At 50.4% G+C, this 23898-nt stretch overlaps 13 protein-coding genes across 13 annotated transcripts; 6 read left to right on the top strand and 7 right to left on the bottom strand.

Moving 5' to 3' along the window:
- Positions 1–525: 525 nt before the first annotated feature.
- Positions 526–1716, top strand: AFUA_5G13940 (FAD-dependent oxidoreductase; the record flags this gene model as incomplete). The annotated part of the gene is made up of 3 exons (XM_748169.1): positions 526–554; positions 630–1228; positions 1286–1716. The coding sequence occupies 3 exons, from the start codon at positions 526–528 to the stop codon at positions 1714–1716; spliced, it is 1059 nt and encodes a 352-aa protein (XP_753262.1).
- A 488-nt stretch (positions 1717–2204) lies between these two features.
- Positions 2205–3455, bottom strand: AFUA_5G13930 (translation machinery-associated protein TMA46; the record flags this gene model as incomplete). Its single annotated transcript, XM_748170.1, has 3 exons — positions 2205–2637; positions 2694–3268; positions 3399–3455. 3 exons carry the CDS (start codon positions 3453–3455, stop codon positions 2205–2207), a joined length of 1065 nt encoding a protein of 354 aa, XP_753263.1.
- Positions 3456–3942: 487 nt separating this feature from the next.
- Positions 3943–5537, bottom strand: wos2 (Hsp90 cochaperone SBA1). The gene is made up of 4 exons (XM_748171.2): positions 5283–5537; positions 4768–5093; positions 4542–4709; positions 3943–4481 (listed from the first exon to the last, which is right to left on the bottom strand). The coding sequence occupies exons 1-4, from the start codon at positions 5302–5304 to the stop codon at positions 4392–4394; spliced, it is 606 nt and encodes a 201-aa protein (XP_753264.1). The 5' UTR covers positions 5305–5537; the 3' UTR covers positions 3943–4391.
- A 386-nt stretch (positions 5538–5923) lies between these two features.
- AFUA_5G13900 (transposase) lies at positions 5924–7120 on the bottom strand (the record flags this gene model as incomplete). The annotated part of the gene is made up of 4 exons (XM_077804894.1): positions 5924–6204; positions 6277–6400; positions 6526–6558; positions 6614–7120. 4 exons carry the CDS (start codon positions 7118–7120, stop codon positions 5924–5926), a joined length of 945 nt encoding a protein of 314 aa, XP_077661030.1.
- Positions 7121–7876: 756 nt separating this feature from the next.
- On the top strand, positions 7877–8626 carry AFUA_5G13890 (ESCRT-III subunit protein VPS24; the record flags this gene model as incomplete). The annotated part of the gene is made up of 2 exons (XM_748173.1): positions 7877–7927; positions 7988–8626. The coding sequence occupies 2 exons, from the start codon at positions 7877–7879 to the stop codon at positions 8624–8626; spliced, it is 690 nt and encodes a 229-aa protein (XP_753266.1).
- Positions 8627–9061: 435 nt separating this feature from the next.
- On the top strand, positions 9062–11416 carry AFUA_5G13865 (putative RNA annealing protein Yra1; the record flags this gene model as incomplete). Its single annotated transcript, XM_748175.2, has 6 exons — positions 9062–9626; positions 9684–9713; positions 10743–10907; positions 10961–11031; positions 11086–11356; positions 11414–11416. The coding sequence occupies exons 1-6, from the start codon at positions 9408–9410 to the stop codon at positions 11414–11416; spliced, it is 759 nt and encodes a 252-aa protein (XP_753268.2). The 5' UTR covers positions 9062–9407.
- A 391-nt stretch (positions 11417–11807) lies between these two features.
- Positions 11808–14231, bottom strand: optD (uncharacterized protein; the record flags this gene model as incomplete). Its single annotated transcript, XM_077804893.1, has 3 exons — positions 11808–12103; positions 12159–14006; positions 14066–14231. 3 exons carry the CDS (start codon positions 14229–14231, stop codon positions 11808–11810), a joined length of 2310 nt encoding a protein of 769 aa, XP_077661029.1.
- Positions 14232–14962: 731 nt separating this feature from the next.
- Positions 14963–15866, top strand: AFUA_5G13840 (nucleotide triphosphate diphosphatase NUDT15; the record flags this gene model as incomplete). Its single annotated transcript, XM_748177.2, has 5 exons — positions 14963–14980; positions 15041–15106; positions 15189–15340; positions 15397–15611; positions 15669–15866. Exons 3-5 carry the CDS (start codon positions 15250–15252, stop codon positions 15864–15866), a joined length of 504 nt encoding a protein of 167 aa, XP_753270.1. The 5' UTR covers positions 14963–14980; positions 15041–15106; positions 15189–15249.
- Positions 15867–16079: 213 nt separating this feature from the next.
- Positions 16080–17678, bottom strand: aglA (putative alpha-galactosidase; the record flags this gene model as incomplete). The annotated part of the gene is made up of 1 exon (XM_748178.1): positions 16080–17678. The coding sequence occupies one exon, from the start codon at positions 17676–17678 to the stop codon at positions 16080–16082; it is 1599 nt and encodes a 532-aa protein (XP_753271.1).
- A 460-nt stretch (positions 17679–18138) lies between these two features.
- AFUA_5G13820 (uncharacterized protein) lies at positions 18139–19154 on the bottom strand (the record flags this gene model as incomplete). The annotated part of the gene is made up of 2 exons (XM_748179.2): positions 18139–18704; positions 18755–19154. The coding sequence occupies 2 exons, from the start codon at positions 19152–19154 to the stop codon at positions 18139–18141; spliced, it is 966 nt and encodes a 321-aa protein (XP_753272.2).
- An 81-nt stretch (positions 19155–19235) lies between these two features.
- Positions 19236–20700, bottom strand: AFUA_5G13810 (putative transsulfuration enzyme family protein). Its single transcript, XM_748180.2, has 2 exons — positions 20420–20700; positions 19236–20375 (listed from the first exon to the last, which is right to left on the bottom strand). The coding sequence occupies exons 1-2, from the start codon at positions 20576–20578 to the stop codon at positions 19347–19349; spliced, it is 1188 nt and encodes a 395-aa protein (XP_753273.1). The 5' UTR covers positions 20579–20700; the 3' UTR covers positions 19236–19346.
- Positions 20701–21127: 427 nt separating this feature from the next.
- AFUA_5G13800 (FMN-binding negative transcriptional regulator) lies at positions 21128–21913 on the top strand (the record flags this gene model as incomplete). Its single annotated transcript, XM_748181.1, has 1 exon — positions 21128–21913. One exon carries the CDS (start codon positions 21128–21130, stop codon positions 21911–21913), a length of 786 nt encoding a protein of 261 aa, XP_753274.1.
- A 319-nt stretch (positions 21914–22232) lies between these two features.
- Positions 22233–23822, top strand: AFUA_5G13790 (Zn(II)2Cys6 transcription factor; the record flags this gene model as incomplete). The annotated part of the gene is made up of 4 exons (XM_748182.1): positions 22233–22461; positions 22509–22589; positions 22716–23097; positions 23144–23822. The coding sequence occupies 4 exons, from the start codon at positions 22233–22235 to the stop codon at positions 23820–23822; spliced, it is 1371 nt and encodes a 456-aa protein (XP_753275.1).
- Positions 23823–23898: the final 76 nt, after the last annotated feature.

Here is a 23898-nt window from a genome sequence, read left to right as displayed (position 1 = left end):
GCAATGTGATGTGATGATCAAGTGCTCTGTACTTCATAGGTACTGCGGAGATGCCCAACGAGCTCACAACAAAATACGCAGCTTCAAAATCAATATCAGCCAGGATGGTGTGATGAGGTCCCCAGCCTCTGCCCGTATGTGATTGTGACCAGATCCATGGCGGCTTTCTAGCCATTACTAGGGCGACAAGATTTGGCGGGGTCATAGAGACGGTTGAACTGTCATATAGAAGCTTCGACATTCAAAAACAAATATGGTCTAGCCTCTACTGCTCTTCTATACATAGGATTGTAGACAGACCCTGACAGAAGGAAATAATACTCAAGAAAACTGAATAAACTCATACCACGGAACCACGATCGAGATCGAGACAAAGGTCATTTTCTGATAACGGCAATAGTTCGGGACCCCAACATGCGGGGATCCGCTTGTCTATCTCCAACTCACAATGCGAGACCACGGTCCAAAAGTCCATGAAGTCAAAGGAACTTGACATTGGACCAAGTATAAGGTGTACTACGCAAAATGAATAAAGAAACCATAGTAGTCATCGGGTACGTCGTTTTCCATGGATATGGACCAGCCCACACCTCCAAATAACCCGAATATATAACACTGACTCATACCAGCGCGGGTGTAATCGGCCTCACCACAGCCCTCCACATCCAACAACACCTGCACCCCTCTCAAAACATTCTGATCGTTGCTAGAGACTTCCCCAACACCACCTCCCTCAATTATGCTTCCCCCTGGGCCGGCGCACACTACCGCCCCGTCCCAGGGTCCTCACCGCAAGCCGCACGCGAAAACAGCCAAGCACGCCGCACATATCAGTACTTCAAGCACCTTGCAGCGGAGGATCCCTCCTCAGGCGTCCAAATGCTCGACGGCGAGGAACACCTCGAGTCCCCGCCACCGGAGTACCTGCACGAAGCCAACATCCAGAACGCGTACGCGCATCTGGACGGCTTCCGCCGCCTGACAGCCGATGAGATACCTCCCGAAGTGCAATGGGGCGTGCGCTATCACACGTACGTGGTCAACTCGCCGGTATACTGCGCGTACCTGCTTCGGAAGTTCGTCCTTAATGGCGGGCAGACGAGAGAGTATACGCTCGTAGACCCGATGGAGGCGTTTGAGCTGTCCGGGACGGGGACGGGGCCTGTCAGGACGGTTGTGAACTGCTCGGGGCTGGGATTCGGGGATCCTAAATCCTTTATTATTCGAGGTATGAGCCGAGCTCTATCTCTTCAAGTTCTAATACAGCTGCTGATAAGGCTACCAGGGCAAACGTGTCTTGTCCGTAACCCCTGCTCTGTGACCATCACCCGCCAAAACTCAGACGGCACATGGTCTTTCTGCATTCCTAGGCCTCTGAGCGGCGGAACGATCATCGGCGGCACCAAGCAACCACACGACTGGAATCCAACACCCTCGCTTGAGACGAGGAAGCAGCTTCTCTCCAGTGCGGAGAAATGGTTCCCCTTTACTGAGGGGAGTGGTGGTCAGTTTGATGTCATCCGTGATATTGTCGGGCGGAGGCCCGCGAGGGAGGGTGGGATGAGGATCGAGGCGGAGAGAGTGGGAGGTGATCGCTTCATTGTGCACGCCTATGGGGCTGGGGGACGGGGCTTCGAGTTATCGTGGGGAGTCGCACAGGATGTTGTGCAGTTGATGTTTGAAAATGGGTTGGCGCGGCAGAAGGTGTCGTTGTAGATAATTCTTGAGGTCAGTACTCACGGCTCGTTTACGAACAATAAAGCTCTAGCAGTCGCTGATTCACTCTATTAACTTGACTGATGGAGCCTAAACCGGTTGATGAAAAGCATTGAGATGTAGCGCTAAATCTAGTCAAAATCATTTTCTACGTACAAAAAAACAAAAAACGGCACAGAGAATGCCAGCCTCTGTTTTCTGCATCCACGTCACACATAATTGCGTCGATCACGTTTCGCCTTCTGCCTTTGCCCTTCCATACGCGCATCGGGACATCGATCCCAAAATCCTGTGGCTGCACAGGAGCATATAGATGATAAGAGGACAAAGCGTCAACGCCCACAGGGCAGATATCCCAGTCCTGGTTCTCAACACGATCACCATCACGGACCCGGACATCCGCCGGGAACGCCGGTTCCAGTGTGGGAAGTGCCATGCCCGAATTCGAAAGCCCAAGTTGTTGGAGTCTTGGGTTGAGTCGCATCGATTCAGCCTTCGCCCTCTTGGGCAACGGTCTCGTCGTTCGATGATGGCGTGAGGGAAATACCAGCCAGTCGGGCAAGACGTTCCTCTTCTTTCTTCTCCCGTAGCTTTTCGGTCTCCCTCCGCAGGGCTTCCAGGTTCCAGGTTCCGTCGTCTCCGTCCTCGTCGTCGCTCTCCTCCTCCGCACGCCAGTTGCCGCTCTCGAACAGAGCACGACCCGTGGCCTCCTTGGCCTTGCGGGCCTGTTCTTCTGCAGCCTTCTTATCCAGGCGCTCCTTCTTCCACTTGGCGAAGGTCTCCGGGGTCACCGGTGTCAGGTTGCCGGTGAGCTTGTGACGTTCTGATTCGAGCCAGTCCTCCAATGTTAGTGTGTTCAATGGAGACTTGTCCATCATAGCTTTCTCAGCGGCTCTCTGCTCCTTTGTCTTTAACACGAATCTAGATAAAGGTTAACACCGGGATACAATGCTTTGGAAACCGGTACTGGAACATACCCAGGTGGCAAGCTGTGTTTGTACATGCACTTGTCGCCTCCATTAGGACAAACCCAGAACCAACCGTACTTCTGGTTCTCGACGGCCTCAATAAAGTACTTGCAAACTTTCTCGGTAGTCGTCCGAGGGTTGCCGTGCTTGCTGAGAACAACTTTGCGAAGTTTCTCTTCGTCCCATTTGTCCATTGTGTCGCCCTTCTTCGCCTCCTCCTCCTCTTTCTTCGCATCTCGCGAATCGGTGTAGAGATCCTTCTTGGCCGCTTTCCGCTCAACGTTCAGATCGTGACTGAACTTGCACTTCTTTCCCTTTTCACAGTTGCCCTGCTTGTAGAAGACACACAGGACGGTCTTCGGGTCGACACCAAAAGGAACCTTCTGAACCTGCACGGGCTTGAACAACTCCAAGGCTTCCTTCTTTGCAGCCTCAGCGGCCTTCTTCTCGGCTTCACGGCGGGCCTTCTCAGCCTCCTTCTTCTTGGCTTCGGCGGACTTGTTGTGTGCTGCTTGAGCTTGGAGCTGTGCAATCTGCTTCTTCGCGGAACCACCTTTTTTCTGTGAGAATATCAGATCAGTTCCCTGTTTAATAATAGCGAGGTGATATTGTCTCCGATAGCTCGTAACATACGTTTTTCATACCAAAGGTCTGTCCAAGAAGAGAGTCAGCAAACCATCTCCAAACAAGTCATCATCCAATATCAGCACGAACCTTGTCCTCGACCGTGGCCTTCTTCTTCTTCGCGGGCTCAGGCTTCTTGGGCGGCATTTTGGCTATGTCTTTGAGATTCTTTAATCCGCAATACGTCTATTAAGAGAGAGACAAATTCACGCCGAATTTGGCGGTGGCGCCGCGCTCGTTCGCGGTCAATCAAGGCTGAAGGGCTAAATCGACTGGATATTTATAACGACAGAGAAGAAGAGGGCCCATCCAAATGTCCTAACAGATAGACAAAAGTTGGTTGACACCTCAAATGCAGCGTGTGCAACGATCGTGAGAGTTGGTGACCTTGGAAGATCTTGGGTTGCAAGTCCCTCCACATTTTCAAGAGGTGTGGGTTTCCAGAGAATGTGGCGGCACAACCTTCGAAAGGCTTCTCTCCGCCAATGAATTTCGATGCCCAGAATGCGGTCTACCAAACATTGACTCGACCAACTCGGTACTATTTCTGCATTTTGGTCGTGCCGGAGGCAATATCAAGCATGATATTTGTACTGCATTGACCGGTACTCTCTATTTCCCATCTGGGGTGGTTTCTGGTAAGAAACGCCTGTCGGCACTATGATCGAGATATTTACAACCTTAGCAAGTGCCTGAAAATCGAGGTATTTCCGAGGTTCTAGGACGTCATGACTAGTCTGATGCACCACCAGGCCAATGGGGTTAATTTTAACATGCTACGACGAATCTACGCTCGGGCATAGCTATGGCAGAACTAGTCGCAACTTATCGGGCGGGATAAGTGAATTGAACGAAGCGTATCTCATTATATCAGACTTGCGGTATGTCCTGAGAGGTTATCGTTCCACAGATTATGCATCTCAGGCCTCCCCAACAAGTCGCCAACGGTATACTCAAGACTCGTACAGCCTTCTTTTAAGTCGGAAATGAGTAAAGCTCATTTATGGCAGAACAATTTTGTTCATAATAGGTGTTTCAGCATTCAGCCTTCACAGGTCATCATCAGGCTCCTTCCTATTATACTTAAGAGACTTCCTGGATCTTAGAGGACTTGGCCTCTCCCTCGGCTCCCTCGGCCTTGCTGTCACCCTCGAGCTCGGGCATTTCCTCGTCCTAATAAGATATTAGCAAATGTGATGCGTACAGTCTCCGGCCCGGATCAGAGTGACTTACCGATTCGTCGCCCTCGGCACCTTCGCCCTCGGCGCCCCCGCCAAGGTTGGCACCGAGCTTGGAGAAATCGATGTTTCCAAGACCGCCCTGGTCAAGCCCCTCGAATCCACCAAAGTTATTTGCATAGTCATCGTCGCCAGCCTCATCTTGCTCATCCTCGTCAACCCACTAGCAATTGTTAGTAGGCATCCTTGTCCGCCAATATTCACGGTTGTCAGCGCCATACCTTGTCGAAATCCGTCTTCAAGAAGTGGAGCTTCTGTGTGTCCTTCACCAGACGGGGCCAGTACTCCTCCTTAAGCTCCTTCTTCCGCAATACCAGCTCGACCTCGCGGTCAGTGTGGTTGACCTTGCTGTTTTCAGGGTCGATCTCGGCGTATAGGTCGAGAGAGACGTGGTATTTTACGCCCTTGTTGGTCTCTCCAGTGAATGAGACATTAGTAGGGGTGATCTTGAGATCCGCGGCCGACTTCGCGACATCGGGGGTCTTGATGTTGACGTAGAGGTAGTTGCGCTCAGGGTCTGAGCTGGATGAGCGCTGGGCCCATGTAACTGCACCGGAATTCGTCAGCAATGCTTACCATCTCAAGGACCAAGTGCTAGCTTGAGCTTCTATAGAGTGCGGCAAGTACCTGACGCTCCGCTCAAGTGTCTGTGCTGCAATTGAGGCGCTGAGATGTAGAGACCAGCAACACAAGCCAAGGCGGGGAAGGGGGACAGGAAGACTACAAGCTAACGTACCTTCAGGAGTGAGTTGAGACATATTGATCGCGTTCGGTAGGATACTAGGAAGAGAGACGGCGAGGAAGATGACAAGAACAGATGTGTAGATCTAGAGCTGAGAGCAAAGTGAAGATAGAGCAGACAATAATAGGTAGAAAGACTTGGGGCTAGAAAGGCTGGTGATGGAATCCCGCTGAGGTTAGCGTAGCTTGTCCTCCAGAAGTGGTGCTAGAAAGTACTGGAACTGTCTCAGGGCAGGCGCCTGCTGTTTGCTCTGTTTGCGGCTTCTGAAGTGCCTGAGGCGGAACTAACTAACGTAATCGGTAAGCGAGCGGATCACGCAACCGAGCGGATCACCATACCATAGAATTTGGCCGCGGCCGAAATTGGAGGCTATTTTGAACCCCTAAAACATGATTTTATTACTAAATCTAGTTATTCTTGCGCTGCGGACATTGCAATCGCCTATGGCCTAGAATATGGCAGTCACTGCAGCGTGGGGGTGCCCGTTGAGGGCGTTGTTCTGTATCTACTACCTGCTCTGGAGGGATAGTTGGGATAGCTTCAGCAGCCTGATCCCTGCGTTAAATGATCTCCTGCCCTTCCTGGATAGATAATCCCACTGCAGTTTCTATCTGCCGCCTAGATCGCTTCTGCTTTTAAAGGTGCTTTTCATGTGCAGCACGTAGATCATGATTTTCCTTTGCAAGAAGGGCAGCGTTATTCATTGCCATCTCACACCCCTTGATAATCTGACCTAGCACAACCTTTGTAGGGGTAGGAGGGCTGTATGTACGCTCCCTAAGTAGCTTCTTAAGCGTAGTTTCCTGCTTCTTCAGCTGCTTGAGATTGTAAGGTGTTTTTGGGACAGAATTAGTTGATCGGCTGCCTGGTGGTGTAGGTGTTCTAAGCTGGATATTAAGCTGACTGAGCACCCGATCTGGATTCAGTGGTATTAATCCAGTTGCTGAAAAGCCACTTTTAATATTATCTGCTGAAAAGATTGCCGTACGAGCTTGTGGATAGGCCTCAAGGAAATCAAACTTGTCAATATGGTTGAAACCAAGCCGCATCTTATCCTCAATCAAGCGGCCATACGCACGCTTAAGAGGAGAGAAACAGCCAACATCTAGAGGCTGGAGGAGATGTGATGAATGTGCAGGCATGCAGATTGGAATGATATCATTCTCAGTGCAGATTTGATCAAATTGTGGTGTTAGATGGCTCCCATGGCCATCAAGAATTAATAGTCGATATCTACCAGTTGTACGACTGGTAGTAGCAGGAATAAAGACTTTTTGAAGCCATCATAATCCAATCTGATCAGTCGTCCATCCATTCTCACTGACCTCGATCCGCCAGTCTGCTGGTAAGGCTGTATCTTGATACCAGCCCTCAATATGGACCTTTCCCTTGAAGATAATGCATGGTGGAAGCACCCAGCCAGTAGAGTTAATACACTCTATAGAGGTAACCCATTCGCGGTTCCCTGGCTGGATAAGGAAGGGCCGACTAAGCATCTCAGCTCTTGTAACTACCTTAGCAGTAGCTACTAAGCCCATTGCAAAGCCAGTTTCATCAAAGTTGTAGATATCTTCCAGTGTAATCCCATGCTGCATTATTGTGATCTGGACACGATTGAACCATTCCAGGATAATCTTTGGGTCTTCACATTTAGCACGCTGGTGGTTATAGCGCCTAGAGAATCGGGTTTTGATCTCATCATGCCGATTAATGAAGTTATATACCCATTTCTCTCCAACAGTCTGGGTAGGAGTTGAACCACGCTGCGCAAGCAGGATATTCGCCATTTCTCGTACATGGGACGGTCGGGGAGCCGCTCCACGTTGATCCATAGATAGAATCCATCTAATAAGTGAATCCTCTTCATTCTGAGTCATTTTATGGCCATTTGCGCGTAATTCAGCTCGAAAAGTATGCCCCTTTAGGCGCCGCTGGAGGGTAGTATAAGGCACATTATAGACACGCGCAGCTTCACGAATATTGAGAATTTCCTTATTTTTCAAAGCTGATACTGCAAGTAGGACCCTTCCCTCCTGCTCAACTGAATTTTTTGAGTTTATACGCGCTTTTGGTGGCATAGTGGCTGGCTGAGCACTGCAGCTTTTGAAATAGAAGTCAAAACACGTTTGGTGATCCGCTCGGTTGCGTGATCCGCTCGCTTACCGATTACGTTAGTGATTTGGTTGATGACTAATCGCATGGCACAGTTGGCGCCGGATTCCTCAGTCTGTTGACGAGAGTGACACCAATCTTGATCAAGGGTACTCCGATATACAATCTTCAAGTCACAACTCTTAATAGTTCAGTTGTCATGTCATTCCTCTTGGTGTGGTGACATTGGTGAGCTGTAATCTTATCATCTGCATTCGCCTTGCGCAACTCTCTCAAAGGCCCTGCTGGGTCGATACCCCACTTACAGTGACGATCAAGTTTCGGAACACAACTTGATGCTTTTGCGATAACGTAGCCTTGGGTACTCACGAAGCCGTGAACTCTTGCTTATATTCTATAAAACTACATATATTCGGTCCTTAAGGACGGAATAGCTCAGGGAGTTAATCCAGGATAACACCACAGAGAGCCTCTTCATGATGGAGGCTCTTAAGGCAGTATTCTTCGGGCCAGATCCTCAAGCGCAAGTACGATTATTGACAACCACATGCTACAAATGTGTGCTAATTTGACATTCCGATTTGCAGATTAGGAAATGCAACCAACTCATACGTGCCAACACCCGTCAATTAGACCGCGACATTGCCCAGTTGAGGAATCTGGAAAGCAAGACACGGCAATACATCGTGAATGCGTCGCGCAGAGCTCAGCGAAACCCTTCGCAAGCAAAACAGGCGACTGCTGAGACAAAGACCTTTGCCCGGGAACTCGTTCGGATCCGCAAACAGTCCGCTCGTCTGACTACGAGTCGAGCCCAGCTTCAAAGTGTCCAGATGCAAGTGAATGAGGCATTTTCGATGCGTAAGATCCAAGGCAGTCTGAAGAAATCGACTGGAATTATGAAGGACGTCAATACATTGCTCCGACTGCCTGAATTGACAGGAACCATGCGGCAACTGGCGACGGAACTGGTGCGTGCCGGTATCATTGAAGAGATGGTGGACGACGCGATACCCAACAATGAACTCTATGAAGACGAAGAAGATGAAGCCGAGGCGGAGGTCGACAAGGTTCTACAGGAGATCTTGCAGGGCAAGCTTTCCCAGGCCGGAGAGGTCAAAGCTGAAGAACCAGCAGAAGGAGAGCCGGCTATTGAGGACCAGATGGAAGATCAAGAAGCGGCCCTGGAACAGATGAGAGGCCGATTGGAAGCTCTGAAAAGCTGATTATACAGTGATTCCTCTCTTCAGGCTGGTGCTCCGGGGAGTGTGTTGATCCCAACACAAGGAGTACTCTTTCATTGATGTAGTTGTGCGTATTTACGGGGCTCCGGGTAGAGCGAGCGTTCGGCGTTTGTCATTAGGGACTCTCTTCTTATTGCAATGTATCAAGGCTGGGCCTGGGGGTGGCAACTGACTCGGATATACGATTCTATTTTGTTCGTGAGAATGATTCTACATATCGTGGTAGTTTTAACTTCCGCATCACTGATGAATGTGTCCCATAATGGACGACCCAACGTTGTTTTGAGTCATCATGTTCTTTTAGCCAATATAACGCTGCATTAGAATAGACCTCGCGAAGGTGTCCTCGAGATTCCGAATGATGATGGCGATGACTGTTTCGGCCATGGCGGTTGAATCCTGATGTCTAAGGCACCAAAATCCCGCTTCCGTATGCGGCCTAGCGCAAAACCTGACACAGCCTCCTTCCCTACCGCCCTTGCGCAACTTCCTGTCGCCCATCAATCTCAACCATCCAACGTCTTGCATCGCCTCCTCCATCAACGTATCCTGCTTCTTAATCACGTCCATCAATAATTGTGTCAGAAATCAATACACAAAGCTCAATAGCGACAATTCACAGCCTTTGAGCCTATTCTCCTGCCACCTCCTTCATAAAGCCTTGAACCACCTAGGTGGTGCTTCATCTGTCACGGTCGTAATTCCGTGAATCTCCTGAACCTCTCACTCTCCAATCCGGACCACTCATTCAAGCTCAACAACAATGTCTACCAAGCTGGACAAGTCTCTCGACGAGATCCTCGTCAACCGTCGTCAAAACGCTCGCCGCCGCACTCGTCGACCAGCTGCTTCAAAGCCTGGCAGTGCTGCCGTTCCAGTTGGAGGAGTGAAGAAGAATGCAAAGGCTGCCAAACCTGTTGCAAAGGGCGCTCAGGGTGGACACCCGGTCGCAACAGAGAGCAAGATCATGGTCAGCGGCTTGGTAAGTTTCCACTTACGCTCCGAGCTTGTAATGTGCGGATATGCTAACTCCTTCAAGCCCTCTGATGTGAATGAGGCCAATATCAAGGTATGTTGATCGAGAGGCCTTCGCCTTGGGTTTCTGTCGCCATGTCTGTTTTTCGAGACCTTCGAGGCGTCAACGGCTTCCATCCGCGTTCGGACCCGTCGCTACGTCGCTTCCACAACCTCGTGGTGATTGCTGGGTCTGCTGCACAGGCACCAACTCCTTCCCGTCTTTTATCTACGAGCGTCTCATAAACTGTTGCTACGTGACGGTCGAGGTTGAGTTTTGCCGGAGTCTTGCGAGATGCGTGTCAGTTTGAGGCAAATTTGCATTATCGGCAATACGCTTCCATCACTACGCTGCAGACTGTGCTCGGAGCTTTGAAATACCTTTCCTGGAGAAACTTTTCAGTTTCGCCACCTGTTTGATTTCGCACTGCATGGAGGGGGCATCAGCGAGCACATCAGCAAACAGCAGTAGCAGGCAAGGCTTTGCAATCAAATTAGAACCCTAGACGGGTACCGGATTTATTTGTGAAGTGCGTCAGTTTATTAGGGCAGGAGACGCACTCGCATTGAATCTTGAGGATCTAGCAGCCTAGCCGAGATTGTTCTTATGACCTCTATTTCACTTGTGGGCATACAGGGGTCGTGTCAGAATTCCCCTGATCCTGATTGGGGTTTCAGCCATGGATCTGTCAATCCGCTGATGGCAGATCACCTTTGGGCGTGGACGTTTGATATCTGCATCGCGGCAGTGCATTGAAATGCATTCGTCCACTCTTGCTCCGAATGGTTGCTGAGGTTGGTTTATTCCATGGAGTGATCAAACGTCCGGCCCATTATTGGAAGGGGAGTGTACCGCGAGGGTCAACATAGATTCCAAAATAGTCTTGGCGCTTCATGATCGTAGCGGTGGAAATTTACGTTCCCAGTGGAACATGACACTAACGCTGTGTGCTCGCTGATGCTCTGTGCTACCTGTTTGGGGGCCGTTGTGCGCAATTGTCGATGTTTCGTTCATGCCGCCATCGTTACCAGATTTCGCGACTTGATCTTGACTGCAGTACTGATCATCTTTCCCGTCAAATAGGAATACTTCTCAAAATCCGCAGGTCCCGTCAAGCGAGTGATGCTCACTTACAACCAGAACGGCACCAGTCGTGGTATTGCTTCGATTGTCTTCAGCAGACCTGACACAGCCGCCAAGGCTGCCAAGGAGTTGAATGGCCTCCTTGTTGATGGAAGACCCATGAAGGTGAGAGGCGCATCGTCCTCGTTTTCATTCCAACCGTCTCTAACTCTCCGCAGATTGAAGTAGTGGTTGACGCTTCCCACGCTCCAAGCGTGCCAGCACCCAAGCCTCTTACAGAGCGCGTCGCGTGAGTTTTCTACTCTTTCGTTTCTCTGATGATCTTCTATTAATTTGGAATTAGTCAAGTTAAATCCCAGCCCAAGCCTGCCACGGCCGCCAAGGCCGCCAACACCACTCGGGGCCGTGGCGCACGCCGTGGCCGCCGTGGTGGTGGCCGCAGCTCAAACCGTCCTAAGCCGAAAACCGTCGAAGAGCTCGATGCCGAGATGGTTGACTACTTTGCTAGCAATGAGAATGCTGGCCCCGCAGATGCCAATGCCCCTGCCGCTGCAAACGGCGCTGTTCAGCAGCCTGCCGCCGGTGGTGAGGATCTTGGAATGGCCGAGATCTCTGTAAGCTTCGCTGATTTTAATGCTCACTGGACGCACAGACACTGACTTCTTGTGCAGTAAATGTTTCATGATGTATCATCTTTTTCGATGAGTGGCAGGTCACTTTCCTATTGACTGAAACGACCTACTTTGGCAAAGTCTTCTTGGGAACCCGGTCTGCTCGCTGCTTTCTTTACCAAGCTACTGTTTCCGGATTCTTGCTTTCGATTGTCCCCTTAACGCGGTTTTTCTCCGGGCATTGTTTTATTCCTCTTTACTCAATATGACATTTTCGGTTCGGTTTTGATGGGAAACTTCGAGGTAGTCTGGATGTTTTCAATAATTCTCAACAAGCTTCGTCCGACGATTGCAATAGAAAAAAATCTAGCTGAGTAGGCAAATCTTTACCATCACCCATATTAATAATATATGCCGATTTCTGCCACCGCCGTAGAGAAATACTGGCGTGACGTCAGGTCCAAGTTCCATTCGGTGGACCAAAGTAACCAACATCCGGCATCGGCTTCCAGGCGACTCCCTGTCCATCCGCCGTGTTGAGGTATACTGTGTTCCCCCACCAGTCGGGAAACACGGCACCAGGATACGAGATGCAGAAGAATATGACGATGCCGCTAAGCGCAAGGCCGGTGTCGAGAGCAGCCGCAAGGACGTAATTGTATTTTGTCCACCAAGCAAAGAAGCGGCGCTTGATGACGTGGTTGAAGGCGAAGTTGACGAGGGCCCAGCTGGAATAGTTGATACCGGTTGCTTAGGAACGAATCAGTACTTGGTTGCACTGCGGCATGGACATCTAGCGACTTACCTGGCGGAACGTTCCATGTGCCCACGAAGATGAGAGGCCAATTCATGGACTTGAAGATGCTGCGTTTTGTGTATTTGTACAGGAAGTATGTGACTACCGGAGCGAGGGCACCGATCCAGAAGAAGTGCGAGAGAGGCGAGTAGATTTTCCCCGCGGAGTAGAGGCGCCGCGGGCCGACTAGACCCCAAATGACGGAGGAGGAGTACACGGTTCGGCCGTTGGGGCAGGAAAAGCCGTCTGGTTGGTCCTCGGTGCATATGCCATCAATGTTGCCGAGCATCCAGAGGGTGACGCCGGCCTGGGTCAGGGCCCCGAGGATGGTGGCGGTCCCCTGCGCGACAAAGAGCAGCCGTGGAGGGATCTTCAGGTAGTGGCCCAGTTTCATGTCCATAGCGAAGTAGACGCCCTGGCCGACCACGTCCGTGCTGAGAATCTTAAAGAGCATATTGGCCAGGGGCTTTCCTTCGAACATGTAACCGCCGATGAACTCGCTGAGGACATTGAGCTGGTTGGCGTCGACGTTGGTGATTCCCTGGACGATGCCGCAGGGCACCATGTAGAGGGCTGGGATGATGAGGGCCAGGAAAACACCGTAGACGGGAAGCTTGGTTTCGTAGACCTCGACCAGTACAATGGCGATAGCAGTCACTATCACAATTACGGCAGCATACCAGTACCAGGGAGTTTTCCTATATGATTTCATGAGCCGAGCGTGGATGTCTAGCTTGTTTTTGCCCTTCATTGCAGCCCAGATGTCGCTCTTATGCCAGACTGCAATGTGAGTGAGGACGGACGTGATCGACGCGAAAGAGAGTCCGTAAACGAACGCGAATGTGGCGCCTAGATAAGGAGGCGAATACTGCTTGTATGCATCGATATCCAGGGTATGTTGGGAGCTAACCACTCGAGCTGTGTCATAGACGGCCCCTGTTCGATCGTAGACGTCCGCCGTCATCATTGGTAGGTAAGCAGTATACCATGTGTTCGTGTAGTAGAGGGCAGGAACGACACCCCAGAAGAAAATTGCGAAGCCCGCGAAAACGTTGACGGCTGCCCAAGATGGAGATAGGAGGGGATTCGTATTGTACGCCACTTGGCTCCAATCGAAAGTGATGGGACTCAGGCCCAGTCCCGTCTGCATGCCGAAAAGCTGATTGACAATAACGTTTTTGGGTGCAATCCAACAGATCCAGGTAAAATAGGAAAGGGCAGTAAAAATGAGCCCGGGAAAGAAGTACCACAGGAAACCGGTAGCAGTGACATACAGGAAGAAGCGCAAGCGAGAGATCTTCCATCCGTTCGCAATGGGGTTGACGCGAGAATGAAGGGATTCCAACATTGCACAGTTGGATAGAACCCCTGGCCATATAATGCTCGCGGGCTCCACGAGCCATGGTGCCGCTAAACCAGCAATCCCAAAGCCTAACAATTGGGCACAGATCACAACAAGCACCGAGAAGCCCGCTTTAAGACCAAAGTTGTAGAAGTTAGAGCTTGAGGCTTGAATGATGTTGGTCGAGTCGGCACTGCCGTACCCGAAAGAGACATTACTCATGATCACGATGATGGCATGTTCCTTGATATTGAAATGGCGATCTGGGTTCAGGCAGAAAGAGCCAAATGGTCCGCAACGAACCGTCATTACCGGTAGAATTCTGGCGAGGAAGACACCACATGGATAGGCAAGAAGCTCCGCAACAAGCGAGACAATGTGTACAGATGGGTAACGGAGGGAGAAGAATTGATTGATCCCAGAACCCAGGATGGTGAAGACCACGCCGAGCATCCACATCCGAAGCGTATTGACGGGCATGTGTGGGTCGTCAGTTTCAGGAACAACTGCTCGGACTACACAGCTCTGGAATGAGTAAGAGAATCTAGTATTCATGGCGCAAAAGACAACAGACCTTCAGAAAACGGGGAGTGTTCCGACTCGTAGTCATACTCGTGTTCCTCCAAGGCAGAGTCGAGATCGACTTCAAGTTCATCCAGGCGTCCGATTTCTACCTCCGGATGGTCTCCGGCGTGAATTGTCTTGACATTATGATCTTGAGTTTGCTCCTTAGAAGCCATGCCGAGTGTGGTGCTTTAAGCAGGGTCCAGAATCTTTGTCAGGACACCCCAATTGAAGATGATGCAAAAACAAAGGCATAGTGATTCGGTTCCATATATGTCCTCTCTTTAAGCCTTGTCCACAAAGCTTGACCTGCCCGTCAAAGTCTAGCTAGACTCAACTGCGATGCGGGGTCACGAAGATAAGCCATGTAGCTTCCAGAGTGGCACAGCCGATGGCGCGGCAGCACACAGTGAGGACATGCAATTCGAAGTCACATGGCGCTCCATTTCCTGAGTGGTACCATTATAGTAGACAAGTGAGGAGAACCTGGCCGCATCTTTGATCTTGTCATTACAGGACACCAGTTACAAGGCAGGAAATATGATGGTAAGATGTCTCCCATCGCCGCATCTCCAGACGTGGTGATCACATTACTCGTTATCATGGCGGTCTGATAAGGAATCTCATGGTGCCTTGATAGGAAGGGAACGGGGTGCGGGAAATGGCCGACAGCAGGCAAGCGATAACGGATTCTCAGCTTGTGATTGGTATAGCAAATTGTCAAGCCAGATCCATTTTAGATGGCGATGATTGCGATGCAGGAGATGAGATGAAGACCTCAGATGAGAAGACGAGGAGATGAGGAGATGATAAGGAGTAGAGAATGGAGGTTCTTGACTATGGAGACAATTGGAGATGTTTGATTTGTATGCACTGATTTCTAAAAGGGGAAAGTGTTTTCAGGTCACCAACTGCAACACACCCAGTAAGTATACACTAACTTCACTGTCGTCAAAAAATTGAGCTCATTGAGCAATATCAAAAGAGATTGGACGTTGTGATTGATACCAATATTTGAGGTCAAGAGCTTTCAACTACAGCTGAGAGTCAGGTGAGGATTGCCTCCAATCATTGACGCGCATGACTCACCCGAAGGCTGTGTAAGGCTGTGTTACTGATATTTCAGATAAAAGGCACACACCCCGCGCTTCAAAACTGATTAGTTTAGGACACATATTTGACTGCAGACAGCCCATGATGAATCCAAGAGTAGGAGTTGGAGTCGTCGTCCTGAACAATGAAGGGAAGGTCGTTCTGGGCAAGAGGAAGGGAAGCCATGGTGCCGGTATTTCTGTCTTCTACTAATTTCTGTATCTTGAGCGGGTTCTGACCGTGTAACAGGAACTTGGGCATTTCCTGGCGGCCATCTCGAGTTTGGCGAGTCCTTTGAAGCCTGCGCAGTACGGGAAGTTCTTGAAGAGACAGGCCTGTCAATACACGACGTACGTTTCCTGACTGCTACGAACGACGTCATGGAGGCCGAAGGAAAGCACTACATTACTGTCTATGTCGGTGCTAGGGTCAGGGAAGATAAAGGACAGCCCCAGCAGCCCCAGGTGAGTTGGATTATCGGGTCTTGTCCACGACGTCTTCGTACTAATTCATAGCTTCAGATAATGGAACCCGAGAAGTGTGACGAATGGCGATGGATAAGTTGGGAAGATGTTCGGTCGTGGTTCAACAAACAGGTACAGACTGAGGGAATGGAAACCCGCGATGACCAACCAAAGCTATTCATTCCTCTGTTCAATCTCTTCCGACAACGGCCGACCTTTGACCCGAAAAAGAGTTATGATTCCGCACAAGCATAATGCTTCTCGTTTCTGGTTTCCTATCAATTACTCTTAATCTCCGGTTCTTTGACGACGACTTGCCGGAGGCCTATCGTCCTTTTAGAAGATAAATAAATACATACTGTACAGTGTTGACGGGAATGCCATCAATGGAATCTATCTTGAAAGATTCCATACAATTCGGAAATCGCGATCATGAGCGGATACTAGTTCGACCTCATTGAGATCTGTCTAACTGGGCTTGATGTCTACACCACTCGGCAGACCGAATACCTGACTATCTCGCTCAAACCCACATTGAGATATTCCAGTTCCCTCCGTCAAACACATCTCTGTGTGTTCATTCTTGAGAATGCCTGTTATCGCATAAGCCCATTGCTGGTTCTTCTGCTCAGTGCACAACTGGACAGAGGCTTGACTCCCTCCAGTCAAGCAATGCGATGTCCTAGAGAGCGGACGTAGATATCCCAGCTCGCTTACCTGCCAAATCTGCGTCTCCGATCCTCTGCAAGCCTCGAACCCAACCCTCTCGCCGTTCTCGTCCGTGAGACAGTTCCCCGATGCCGTATTGAACACGATCCCAGTAGGAATGACGGTAGAGCACTCATCCGGCAAAGCGATCCGGTACACTTGCGTAGCATGCGAGTTCAGCCTGATCACTATCTCCTCCTCCAGCACCTGCACCTCCCCATCCCACAGGTTTTTAACCACATACGGACAACCTCTCTGCAACCCCATCCACTCAACCGGCACACTAACCACCGCGACCCCATCTCCCCTATTCAAGACCGTGAGCAGCCGATCCCCACCTTCCAAACTCCTCGTCAACACATCAACTTCCAACCCTCGGCTCGCCAGCGTCGCCTGCAACCCCAACACATCCTGATCAACCCTGATCAACTCCTCATTCCTCAGAATCGCCAGCTCCTCGCTTGAAAGGCCCGGAATATACGCACTAACAATCAACGGGGCCGAAAACGACGCCCACAGCGCAAACTGCGAGCGTTTCTCCTCAAGCGTCAACCCAGGGTGATCCGGGATCAGAAAGTCCGGATCATTAATGTACCCCGGCCGCTGGTACCGCGCCAGCAGCGTGTTATAGCGATAGTTTACCATGATACTATCCCAGGCGCTGCCTTCCCCCACATATACCAGGATATCAGTCGAGTGGCGCGCTAGCTCCCCGAACGCAGGCACCCAGTCCATGACCTCGTACCAGGAGGTCAGATTGGCGGGATCGGCAAAGTACGCAGGGGCGCTTTCCGAGAAGATAAGCGGGTGGTGCATCTGCTTTAGGATGCTGTGCCAGTGTGCGTAGCGGGCTTTGTATTCTTCTTCTAATGTGCGAGAGTGCTCCGGGAAGACATTGCAGCCGTCTAGCTTTAGGTAGTCGATTCCCCAGGCTGCGAAGGTTTGGGCGTCGAGGGCCTCGTGGCCGAACGAGCCGGGATACCCACCGCAGGTGAGGTTTCCTGCGTCTTCGTAGATTCCTACGTGGAAGCCTTGGGCCTTGAGGTGGCGGGCGAGCCACGGGATACCGTGAGGGAATTTTGTGGTGTTCCATTGGAGGGAGGAGTCCGCGGCGCGGTCGTAGGCCATCCAGCAGTCGTCTAGGTTGACGCGGTTGTAGCCTGCTTCTAGAAGGCCAGTTGAGATCATTGCGGAGGCGGTTTCGAGGAAGAGTGTCTCGTTGAGGTCGCACATGAAGCGGGCCCAGTTGTTGAAGCCCATTGGGGGTGTAGGAAGGAGATTTGGGGAGGAGACTGACCCCAGGGACAGGGGGATCATTATCGCTATTAGGGTGGATAGGAGGGATTTGGTTGTGTCCATTGTGGTATGTTACTTGACCATTGAAGTGTCAATTATTTGCGAGTAAGAAGCGGATTATATACTGTATGAGGATTCCCCGCATCTGGTCTGCAAGGAGGCCTAGCAGGATATGCAATTATAGTGATACTGCCGTGTCATTACGGAGAGGGGAAGAGGTGGTCAATCAATTATTGATAAGTAAGTACTGGATTTTAGTCAACTTCTACTGGTTACTATTATGCAGTGCCTGTCCCGGATTGTTTAAACTTGGCTATTGTTTAAGCACTAAAAACCCACTGGGCATAAGGATGCATACATAGGCGACCTCTGAGCAACTTCTGGCCACCAGAATGGTAGGAGTTGTACAATCATGTACAAAGATCTCCCTTAATTCTGTACTCAGTTACGCCCTGGTTTCTCAACTGAAGTCCAACCCCGGTAAAACCACCAAAAAAGTACACGATTTCCCTCCCCAAGGCTGCTAGGAAACCCTTCTTGGTGGTTGATAGCATCTAAGGAAATCAGCTACTGCATCTAACCAATTTGTATAGCACTCACCTAGTATCCTCCTTGGAATAGGCAACCCCAACGAATCCATTCGCTCATTCAATTGCTCCATAGCCATTGTGCCAACCTTCCGAAACTGCTCTGGAAGACCCAACACCCAGGACACCCACATCCACAAGACAATATCCTTCGGCCGAACCAGGTCGGAGCATGTTGGCTTCAGATAAGCATACCACGACAGCGCCATGAATTGAATAGCGTCTATACACTGATAGTAGTCAGCGATGACGGTGATCTTCGCCAAGAGCTCTAGCCCTACTTTCCAGGGCAGATCGCGGTGTTGTCCGTGTATAATATTCAGAAAAGTCAAGAGCGCCTGATCGTCCCAGTCGTAGACGGTGAATGAGACGGAGCCGTGTGTGCCTAGGGTATGGGTCTCCTTCCACCCTTTTGTTAGTGCTGCGCGGAAGAATGGAGAGGCAAGGATCAGATGTCGTGAGGAGACTTGGTAGGTGTACTCGTCGTTGAATGCGGGTTTGCCTAGGTAATTACACTTAGCAAGCGCTCTTGTCCAGGGGGTATGGACATACGTGTATATTCACTCCGAATACATTCGCTTTCGCTCATTCTCCGTGGACGATAACGTTGTCGGCGAGTCGGCACTCTCGTAAGATCCGTTGCCGCCAATAGGGAAACATAAGTCTCTGGTTCTGCGGATTTTGGTGCTTCGTCGTGGTCGTCTTGATTAATGATAGTAAGATCAAGCAGCGAATCGACCGCTTGTTCGTTGTTCAGCGGATTCCACTGTCTTGTTCCAAACCACGAGCGTGATTGGTCATCCTCTCCATAGTCCCATTCTTCAGATACAGCAAATGGAGCGTTTGGGTTGAGGAGTGTTATGGTCACGTCCCCGTTGGGGTCGATGATGTGTTTTGGGTGCTTCATTTGAGCTGCACAGCTTGCTGTTCGTAGGCTGGGACACAGCAGCATGGGAAGTATAAAAGGTGAGGCTAAACCTCTCGAACAAAGAAACACATCCTTTGTAGGCGTTTGTTGCAAACAATAAATGATGTTCGTTGTAAAAAAGCGATTCCAGCTGGACTAACTCAGTGTGTGAATGAAGAGTTTGAATACTGGATAAGCGAGACCCATTAACAACATATTCACGGAATTGACACAACGCTAAACCTCAAGAAGAGACTTGAAAGCCGACAAAAGATCCATCTTCAGGTCCTGCCAATCCTCCAGCCCAACACTGATCCTCAGCAACTTCCGATCAACTCTGGAATCCGACAAGGCCCGCCACTCAATCAACGACTCAACGCCCCCCAAACTTGTCGCATGCTGGAACAAAGAGAGCTTGCTGGGCAGCGTTTTCGCAAGTCTCTCATCTTTCATGACAATCGCAAACACAGGCCCGAACCCATTCGGCATCTGCCTCTTCAACCACTCCTCATCCTGCAAACTGGCATGGTAGATCTTCACCAGTACCTTTTGCACGATCTCCTCTTCACTCCCCGGCGTCGGCGACGCAGCCGTCAACGCATCATTCAGCCAAGAAATCAACTTGGCCGAGTTCTGACTCGCTCTCTGCACCCTAACCTCCAGTGTACGCAGACTACGCACACCCAGCCAACTCTCCAAATTTCCCATGACATGGCCAAGCGCGGCCCTATCCTCAAGCAACTGACGATGCCACTCTGCACGCTTGACACCAAGCACCCCGCAGAGCATATCGCTATGGCCGCCGAAATACTTGGAACCAGAGTGCAGCACGATATCTGCACCCCAGAGGAAAGGATCCTGCAAGCCCGGCGGAGCAAACGTGCTGTCGACGATGAGGTAGGCTCCACGCGAATGAGCCTTTTGCGCGTACGCTTCGATGCTGAATGCGGTGCCGAGTGGGTTCACAGGTGTCTCGAGGAGGATCACATCACCTTCTTGCAGGTCTTCTGCGGGACAGTCCAGCGGGAGCTTCTTGAGTCCTGTGAGACGGGTGAGAACACCGATGACTTCGTGGCTGCCGTGGTAGCCTTCGCCAACGGAGATGCGCCGTGGGTTCAGAAGGACCAGGGCTGCATGTAGTGCAGCTAGGCCCGTGGCATAGCTGACGGCATGGCTACCAAGTAAGGTGGAGAGAATGGCCTCGAAGCGGGTCGCATTGGGTGCGAACTCCCGTGAATAGACGTAGTTCTTGCCATCGAATTCGGCCTGGGGATGTTAATTGAATCCTGTACTGGGACTTAGAGGCTTACAATAGGATCCTCGGACGGAATCAATTGGTCAGGATCATTGGAGTATCGAAATGTGGTCGATAGATGGATTGGAGGTGCGACGTCTGTCACCAAGTTGAGTCGGCCGTCGGCATGGAGTGCCTTTGTGGAAGGGTGGCTGTCCTGTGAAAGAGGCATCATGCTGGTGTGAGTATGGTAAGAAGATTCAGAAAGCGATACAGAACGTGGCTACTCAGATTTATAAGATGTATGGTACTGAGTGCATTTGATAGTAGTGACAATCAGCCAGCTCCACTCCCCAGAATTTCCTAGAAGGGAAGTGGTGACGATTTTCAATGATCGTTATGAAAATCTGTGAGCCGATTGGCTGTAACAGATACCCCACTCCTGACAACTCCTGAAAAAGGAATGGTTTAGAGATCCATCTTCGCTATTGGCCACCCACTTGCTTCTGGATTGAGATGTATCTAGTTGACCCAATCATAGTGCAGACATTTGCCTTCCAAATCGACCGTTTGTACTGTTTTCTACTGAGACAGTTGTGACTCTTAGCAGTTCCGAGGGCGTACGCCCTGCGCCGATAGAATCTGACTCGGCGTCATGGGCCAATTGAATACCAGTGATATCCCAAGCATGGCTCTACTCATTGATCAGAGAATCGAGGATATATAACCCCCGTCCCCTACAACGAAGGAGGATAACCACCCAAACTACACATACCAAATCATCATGTATCTCCGCGCCGTCCACGCCGAAACACACATCCCGCTCCTTCAGCAATTCATCCGCGACAATCCCCTCGGAATCCTCACAACCGCCATCAAATCTCCCAACTACCCCCTCCTCCAATCCAGCCACATCCCTTTCGTCCTCGACATCCCAGACACTCCCACCGACAAAGCCAATTCCGATCTCACCCCAGGCACCCTCCGCGGGCACATTGCCAAGCAAAACCCACAAGCCAAAGCCCTAATGGAAGCATTGGCCCAGCACCAAGCCCAAACTCAATCCACAACCCTCGAACTCCCCGATGAAGTCCTCATCCTCTTCAACGGCCCACACCACCACTACGTCACCCCCAAATTCTACAAAGACACGAAACCCGCCACGGGGAAGGTCGTGCCTACCTGGAACTACTCCGCCGTGCAGGCCTACGGCAAGATCACCGTGTACTGCGACTCCAAGGCCGAGGAGACCGGGGCGTTCCTGTCGCGCCAGGTGAATGATCTGTCACGACATGCGGAGACTGCGATTATGGGGTATACTGGGGGTGAGAGGCCTGGCCCGTGGGAGGTGAGCGATGCGCCGGAGAATTACATCGAGCTTCTCAAAAAGAATATTATCGGAGTGAAGGTGAGGATTGAGCGGTTGCAGGGGAAGTTTAAGATGAGTCAGGAGATGGGGGCAGGGGACCGGGAGGGGGTTATTGAGGGGTTTGAGAAGCTGGGGACGGAGGTTGGGATGGGCATAGCAAAGACGGTTAAAGAGAGGGGGGACATGAAGGATAAGAAATAGTTTTTGGATACATTGTATATGGATTATTGTGATGGACGCGGGGCGATGATGAACTGGGTTTCCTAATTCGGAATTGCTTGTAGATAAGCAGTAGACAAGGAGTGGATAAGCACGTGATAGTTTCAGATCCCCTTGTCTTGACACATGCATCTTCCCTTCCTGCAAGTTTATGGAACCATGACCATACTTTGCCCATCTCCAACACTTCCATCTTTGATATAGCTATCTTCGTTTTTTAGGCATGGATGTCTGAATCGAACTCCATCAATGATGATAGATAACATCTCGCCAATCCGCGGTTGATATTTCCACCTCCAAGATGGTCGAGTTGGAAGCATGTTACACATGCCGGCATCGTCGAGTACAATGCGACAGATCCGGTATTCCCTGCGGTAAATGCGTAAAGAGTGGATTCGAATGTCACCAGAAACGGCCTATCAGATGGGTTAAGGGTGTCGCCATTCGAGGCAAGATGCAGGGTGTGTCGTACAGTCGCTTGAACAACCCGGCAGGCGATGAGCAGGGCCTGATCAAGTTGAGACGCCGAGGTAGTCTCTGTCGTTTCCTTCCTGTTGCACATGTCTTACTATGTTAGGTCAACAAGGTTTGCCGATCGGCTTAGGGGACGCATCGATGTCGAGCTTGGACCGAGTGTCGAAATTTTATCTCGACTATTGTAAGTGAACCAGCTGGTCGAAATACTAAGCTAGCTAACAATAAGAAGATAATGATCGTATATGCAAGCTCTTCATTGTCTATGACAGTAATCAAAACCCATTTCGCAATTTGATCCCACTGGCAGTAAAGGATCCCCTCCTGCTCAGCACGGTTCTTGCTCTCGCAGCAAGGCACAGAGCAAATGAAGGCCAGACCTTTAATGGCATGGAAGCACCAGTTCCTTGGACTGACAATGCCCAACACAATGCACTTGTTTTCAAACATCAGGCGATACATGGCCTGTCTCAAATCGTCGGGGATCCAGAGTCGTGCAGATCAGATCCGACTATTGCGAGCATTTTCCTTCTCATCTTCCTTGATCTGGTAGAGTCAGGCAACGATCGGTGGAATGCCCATCTGGAAGGCGCAAAAGCTCTCTTGTCTTTGAACAAGTCGTTGTCGCAAGTCCACGATCCTGGCCAGACAGTACAGGAAATACGGAGCTTCATCACTAAACAGATTTACCTGTATGTACACTCTGCTCTGAACCTTTCTGATTCTAACACGAAACAGAATCGAGACACTTGGTGGGACCTTTGTACGGCCGAACCTATTATCAAATTTTCCTGCTGAAGATAAAGTTAAAATGGGTCCAGATATGGTCGAACAGTCATTTCTCGGCTGTCCGGAGCAGCTTCTTAACGCGGTCCAATTTTTCTCTTCCCAACGAGATCTTGCTACTGCCGGACAGGCATCTGAAGTTTGTATCCGCAACACCTCGTTCATGATAAAATCCGTCCATAGCTTTCATGGCTATTCCTGGGCTGCAAATCTCCGTCAATCCACAGTGTATGCTACCCACAATCTTGCGACTCTTGCTGAGTGCTATAAGCTTGGTGCTCTCATCTACGGGCGGCGCGTTCTAGATATGCTTTCTGGTCGAGACACTTCACAAGAGGAGGTGGTGCAGAATCTCTTTGCCACCATCGAGACACTCAAACGGGATGCCGCATTGTTCAAGTGCCTCCTGTGGCCTATTTTCGTTGCTGGTCTTGAATGTCGCTCCTCAAGTGAACGAGAATTTGTCATCCGAGCTTTGGAACGGTTTTGGACGATTACCTTGTGTTTGAACACGGTCAACGCTGGGAAGATCCTGCAGTCGCACTGGCAGACTCAGGACGGTAATAAGGACAAGTCTTCGAATTGGGTACTCGGCATAGGGCAATTAGGAGAAGACTGGCTACTCATTTGATCAAAGTGAAAGCTCTTATGACTGACATAAAGTTCTGCCGACTGAAAAGATGGCAAAGTTCACTATATATTACAGA

This window comes from Aspergillus fumigatus, chromosome 5 (genome assembly GCF_000002655.1).
Source record: "Aspergillus fumigatus Af293 chromosome 5, whole genome shotgun sequence".
Taxonomy (NCBI): domain Eukaryota; kingdom Fungi; phylum Ascomycota; class Eurotiomycetes; order Eurotiales; family Aspergillaceae; genus Aspergillus; species Aspergillus fumigatus.
Note: the sequence above shows the minus strand (reverse complement) of the source record. Positions and strands in the feature narration are given on the sequence as shown.